Genomic DNA, 6,703 nt, shown 5'->3' with positions numbered 1-6,703 from the left:
ATGGAGAATGAGTAATTGAAATTTTATTAAACCAAAATAGAGTTTGTTAGAGTATTGGAATTGGATCAAACAAGATGAATACGACTATAGTGAATTTAATGGAAGTTCAACTTACTTGCTTTTAGCATTAATTGGATTTTTAAATATATATGGGATTTTGATTTGTGAATATTGATGAAGGAGAATAGTAAGTTTTTGAATATTAGGAGAAGAAATCACATAAGATTAAGGATATAAGGTTTTTGAATACATATTTGAATTTTTTATTTTAAAATATCTACTGATGAAAGAATATTAGAATTTTGATTTAGAAATATGTATTGATAAATGAATACTAGATATTTTGTGATCTTCTAAACGAGAAAATCTCAATGGTCTCTATCTTGAATATTGAGTTTGAAGTGTAGGAGAAAAATGTAAAGAAAAGAATAATAAATTACAATGAAAAATCGAGAAGAAACCGAAGAATAAATGTCCAGTTCTCCAAATTACACATTATCATATTTTGAGCAAGAAGAAAAAAAAATAAAAATTATTTAAAAATAAAATGAAAGACTAAATTTGTGAGAAAAAAATGTAATTTAGGCAAAAGTTAAAATTTTTGTTTCTTTAAAAAAAGTGATTATGTTTTTTTAACAAAACAAAACAAATCTAAAATATGTAAATTATAATATCTAAGAAGTAACAAGTGTGGCATTTTGCTTCATCTTATCCAACCCAGTTAGTGTCCAAAACCCTGCAACTTCAACACAAACTCCTCAAACCCCTTCATCTATGGTATCAAAACCAATACAAAAACCCACAAATCAATCTTCATAACCCATTCTACAACCCACATTTCAGTTACCTTCCATCTTCCAACAACAATGGAACTTTCTTCCACCTTTCTACTCTCCCCAAAACCATCCTCATCCCCACCAACTAACTTCTCTTTCTCTTCCTCCTTCTCTCCTTTCCCCATCCAAATTCTAATCAAAAACTCCAAACCCTATAACCACTCTCCACAAACCCTACGCGTTCTCGCTGTCAGCATAGATTCAACAAAAGAATTCCCTAGAAACAATCCTCAACGACTTCTAAAGGAACTCGCAGAACGCAAAAAAACCACTTCTCCAAAATCAAAATCCCCCTCAAGAAGGTACATCTTAAAACCTCCACTAGATGACAAAAAATTAGCAGAAAGGTTTCTCAATAGTCCCCAATTGTCTCTCAAATCGTTTCCTTTATTGAGTTCATGTTTACCGTCTTCGCGGTTTAGCAATGCCGATAAACTGTGGATTGATGAGTATTTACTCGAGGCGAAACAAGCGCTCGGGTACTCGCTTGAGCCGTCGGCGATGTTAGAGGATGATAATCCTGCGAAACAGTTTGATACTTTGTTGTATTTGGCGTTTCAGCATCCTTCGTGTGAGAGAACGAACGCGAAACATGTTAAGTCGGGGCATTCGAGGTTGGTTTTCTTGGGGCAGTTTGTGCTTGAATTGGCATTGGCGGAATTTTTCTTGCAGAGGTATCCGAGGGAATCGCCGGGGCCGATGAGGGAGAGAGTTTTTGGGTTGATTGGGAAGGAGAATTTGCCTAAGTGGATTAAAGCTGCTAGTTTGCAGAATTTGATATTTCCTTTTGATAATATGGATAAGATTGTGAGAAAGGATAGAGAGGGACCTGTCAAGTAAGTTCTAATTTTTCTTCTATGCTACTTCACAATTTTGTTATTATGTTAGTGTAACTTCTTATTGTATGTAGAAATCCATGTATTTTTCAATTGCAGTAGAGTTTGATAACCATGCACTTGGATTAACTCTTTGATTTTAAATTTATGTTTTGTGTTGCGTCTAATTGTCATCCGTAATGTAAACCATGAGTTTGTGATATAAACTATAGGTTTAAATAAATAGTTATGAGACCAATGACCTTTATGAATTATATCTGTTGTTATCTCCATTTCGAAGCTGACGTTGTTTGATAAGAAGGTGCTCGGCCAGTTAACTGTCTAAACAGGACATACGAAAGAAAGACAAAAATGTTGAATTCTTAACTTTTCATATGATATTTTTTAGGGTAATCGAGTTGTAGTAGAACCATCGTATATGATTGATTTGAGTTGGTCTTTGCTCATAATCTATTTCTGAAATGAATTGTTCGTTGCGCATTCATATTTGTTGTTCCATTGTAGGTCGGTGTTTTGGGCTTTGTTTGGGGCAATATATCTTTGTTTTGGTCTTCCAGAAGTTTATCGTGTTCTTTTTGAAGTCTTTGGAATGGATCCGGATGATGAGGATTGCCAGCCCAAGTTGCGAAGACAACTTGAAGATGTGGATTATGTATCTGCTGAGTTTGAAAGCAAACTAACCTGGCAAGATATAGTTGCTTATAAGGCAAGCTATACATATCTTTTGTCAAGATTGTTATTTATTTATTTAAAATTAGCACATCAAGATCCATTTATTTTGCAAAATTACACATAGCTCAGACTTGTTTACTCTGATGTTCACTGTTCTTCTTTCAGCCTCCTGCAGATGCTCTGTTTTCTCATCCAAGGTTGTTTAGAGCTTGCGTCCCCCCTGGGATGCATCGATTCAGAGGAAATATATGGGATTATGATAGCAGACCTCAAGTAATGAGAACTCTTGGATATCCATTAGAAATGACAGACAGAATTCCAGAAATTACTGAAGCCAGGAATGTAGAGCTTGGACTTGGATTGCAGGTAGCTAGCTATACTACGGCCTCTCATTCAACTTTTCGCTTTTCTTTTTCTAGCTATTTAAGGAGCACTTCTGGATTTCTCTTGCTAGAGTAGGGTTAGCTATATCTTTCACATATATCTGAACAAATGAAGAAACAATTTTCAAAGCTTTTACTTACAATCCCTTCTCAGGCTTCCTGTTAAATGGTGTCAAAGATGTTAAGCGATCATAAGGGTTAAAGTCTTAAAGTTTTGTTTGTCAAAATTGCAGACTTATTACACCTACCGTTATACTTTCAAGTTTTTGTATGGAATTCAGAAAGTTTATTTGTTATCGCTTTTGACCATTCTGTTTTGACCTGATTTATCTGTTTAGAACCTGGTTTATGTCTTTTTGGCACATTTACACAGCTCACTGCCAGACAACACAGTGCCACTACGCAGAACTTCTCAAGTAGTGTATTAATAGTTTATTAGGGAACAGTCAATATATTCGATACACAAGTCAACTTAGATCTTCTGTGGAAGATGTAAAATAGGTAATTACAAGTTAAATGTTTGAAAGTTTGCTGATGTTGAATGTCTTATCCCATTGCAGCTTTGTTTCCTGCATCCATCGAAGTTTAAATTTGAGCATCCTAGATTTTGCTTTGAGAGATTGGAATACGTTGGCCAAAAGATACAGGTACTATTCTTTCTGTTGTCTATAGGACAATTTGACATCATATGTGGAAAGTTTTTCAGGAAAATTTCACTAATGGAATATATCGTCTTCGGCCCCTTTCTCTATCTCCCTGATAAAAAATTTCCTTTTCAATACGACCTTCTGGTTACATGGCCAGCCATACAGCAAAAGAATAGTTGACTTACAAATTATGATACCCTCTTGAAATTTAGAGTTTACTCTTGATATTTCAAATGCAGTCTTTATTGCTGCGATTCTGCTCACCAGTGGACAAACTGCTCTATATAACTTCTCAACAGCTTCTCCATCTCCTGCGAGCATCAAGATTTATATATTTTACTTTTCTCTTGTTCTGTTATCAGAAATATGATAATTCGCTATGCTATAATTTGCACAAATCTTGAAAGGAAACAGGATAGGCGGGGAGATGGGGACTGGGATTCATGGTAACTTATTTCATTATTCTGAAAACTAGCTTGGATAAAAATAGATTGCAACAGTTATTACTAGTAACATCAAACCATGTTAGATTGCAAGCAGTACAAATTAAGAGAAAGAGGGGAAGGGGCAGGAGATTATGTGGACTTTCCACTCAGATCTGGGCATGAAAAAACTGAAAGATGTTTTTGACTCGGAAGAATAGCTGCAGGGCAGATATGGGAAGGGATGTTTGTTTGAGTTTACAATTCAATGGAATTTTTTGGAAGTTGCTGAAGGTGAGTCTTGATGTATTGCTTTGAGGCTGAGCAGTGACATTAGCGTGTTTAGAGTGACAGAGCAAAAGATTCTTAGATAGAAATGAGGGAGGCAGGTGACCATGTTTGAGGCTTGATGTTGAGCTAGAGACATGATCCTGGGAATGTGTGACTTTGAAAGATGTAAGAAATATGACCCCATCAAGGTGGTGAGGTGGATGCTGGGGGTGAGAGAGTTCGAAACCGAAATAGAGTTGAGTATCTACCAAGCTTGTGGAAGGAGAAACCGTATGTGAGCAAGTAGAGGCACGAGTAATGTATAGATATTTAGTTTAATTGAGGTGTCACATTTTTACTGAGAGTCAGGGAAAGGGGACATGCAATCTTGTCCATATTTACTATTCAACTTCTATTTGTGATATGTAACTTTCTTCTTCATTGAATACTTTATAAATTATGATGTTTTTATTTTCTTAAGGATTTGGTGATGGCTGAAAGATTGTTGATGAAGCATTTAGATGCTCCTGGGTTGTGGTTACAAGAGAAACATCGCCGCATTCTTATGAACAAATATTGTGGAAGATACTTGAGGGCCAAACATCTTCACAAGTTTATTATATATGATGTTAAGGTGCAAGACGCTTATGAGCGCAACCGAAGACGGAGAAACCCAGCCACAACAGCTATTAATCAAGCTATTCACGGACTCTCGTATCTTGTTTATGGGAAACGTGATGTGAGACGTCTGATGTTTGAGTTTTTCGACTTTGAGCAGGTCCAACCTAAAGAGGTCTAAATATGAGAAGAAAATGACATGGCAATAGAAGTACTCTCAATTTGCTTTTTTTCAACTTTTCAATTCATCCCCTTGATATGCTTTTCCATATCAAGATTTGATCTTCCTAGTTTTAGGTTATTTACAAATTCTTCTTTGGAAGTTGCTCTTGTATATATTGATTGTATTTTATTTTTTGAACCTGGGCACCTTCGGTAACCCGAACGGATATGATGATACATAAGTGCTTGTTCAATTTTCCATGGCTCAGATCATGGAGCAAAAACATGATATGACAAATATGTAATGTTGGTATAATTATTCAAGAATTTTTACGACAGGGGCGAAAAAACTAAGAAAACTATGACTGTTTGTATCACCATTTTCTTCAACTCACTTGACAAACTCTAATCCATATGCAACCTCACATTCTTCAACAATGTGATGATATCAACGCTTACTAGTACCTTTTGTTAATGCTAAAGGATCTATACTCCTTCACCCCAATTGAATTGAATAGCTTTAACTAATCAAACGTAGATTTTAGTTTTGCCCTGCCTTTACAAGTCTCTATCTCATCTCTTCTTCGTGCAAAAGCGCTATATATTTGTTGTAAAGTATCATAATATCTCAAGCCTCAGTAAACACAATTACAATGGATACATTTCTAAATTAAGGCTTTTCACCTTTAAATATTAATCTAAGTCTTTAGCTGATGTTAACAAATTAAAATTTTAGAGTAAATTTGAACTTGTAAGACATTGTCTCAAGTCTCTTGTGTAGTTAAGAATTTTCTATTTTTAAAAAAATAATGTGTTATACTCACCATTCAAATATTTAAAAAGATCTTTGAGCGAAAAAGATCGAAGAAAACATGGAGAGATAGGTTTCAAAACGAAAGATAGGATAAACATAAAAGAACACACTCAAGATATGTGGGACAAAATAACTAGAGGACAATGGGACAAAATAATTAGAGGACAAAGATACACTTCAAATGTTAAATGTTAACTAATTCATAAACTCACACGAAAAGTTAAGTCATTAAGATAAATTTTGCTTAGGCATAGTCATATGTCAATCAGGTAGACAACTTCATTTTGTATAAATAAAATGATCGGATTCAAGGTCCAACCTAACAAATTTTGAGATCTAAGGAAAGATTTGAAAGGAAGCTCTTTAAAGTAAATATTAAATACATTTACAATATTGGTTATTATTTTAGTAAAACAATGAATAATAAAATTAATGAATAAAATTAGTAATGTGAGACAAAGTAATTAATATTAATAAAAATAATAATATTAAATAAATTAAAATTTTAAACTAGAGGCCTATATTTGAGGATGATTTTCACCATCCAAACTTGCCACTCCTTTGAAAACATGATAATGGGGTAGGGCGAGGATAATTTTACCTCCCTCAAATCCAAATTTAAATCTTCAAATAATCCTAGTTCACTACTCCGATCTTCAAAAAAAATGAAAACTTAAAACTCAAATCAATACCAAACAGATTCAGATTGAGTTCAGGTATCTGCGACTCGTATGATCAATTTAGTGAATTTTTTTTTGTAAATATTTATTTATTCCAAAATAAAATTACATTACAAATGATGAAATAAAACAATCTCAAAACATTTCATACATACATTTCAATTTTAAAATATTTAAATTAAAAATCAAAAAATCAAAACATTGACCACATATTTAATATTCTAAATTATCAAAATTAAATGTTAAATTTCATAATGAAATAAATGAGGTGGATTTGGGACTGGTTTGGAGTGGATATTACCATTATCCGACTCATCCCCATATTTTAAAATCAGAAAAAAAAACCAAACCAAATCTAGTCAA

At 33.8% G+C, this 6,703-nt stretch overlaps 1 protein-coding gene across 1 annotated transcript; it reads left to right on the top strand.

Annotated features, from left to right (window-relative positions):
- The first annotated feature begins 659 nt into the window (after window positions 1-659).
- Window positions 660-5,162, top strand: LOC127120458 (ribonuclease III domain-containing protein RNC1, chloroplastic). Its single transcript, XM_051050891.1, has 5 exons — window positions 660-1,672; window positions 2,177-2,378; window positions 2,510-2,710; window positions 3,288-3,374; window positions 4,548-5,162. Exons 1-5 carry the CDS (start codon window positions 867-869, stop codon window positions 4,863-4,865), a joined length of 1,614 nt encoding a protein of 537 aa, XP_050906848.1. The 5' UTR covers window positions 660-866; the 3' UTR covers window positions 4,866-5,162.
- The last annotated feature ends 1,541 nt before the right edge of the window (window positions 5,163-6,703 follow it).

Source organism: Lathyrus oleraceus, chromosome 2 (assembly GCF_024323335.1).
Source record: "Lathyrus oleraceus cultivar Zhongwan6 chromosome 2, CAAS_Psat_ZW6_1.0, whole genome shotgun sequence".
Classification (NCBI taxonomy): domain Eukaryota; kingdom Viridiplantae; phylum Streptophyta; class Magnoliopsida; order Fabales; family Fabaceae; genus Lathyrus; species Lathyrus oleraceus.
This window is presented reverse-complemented; position numbering and strand designations above follow the sequence as displayed.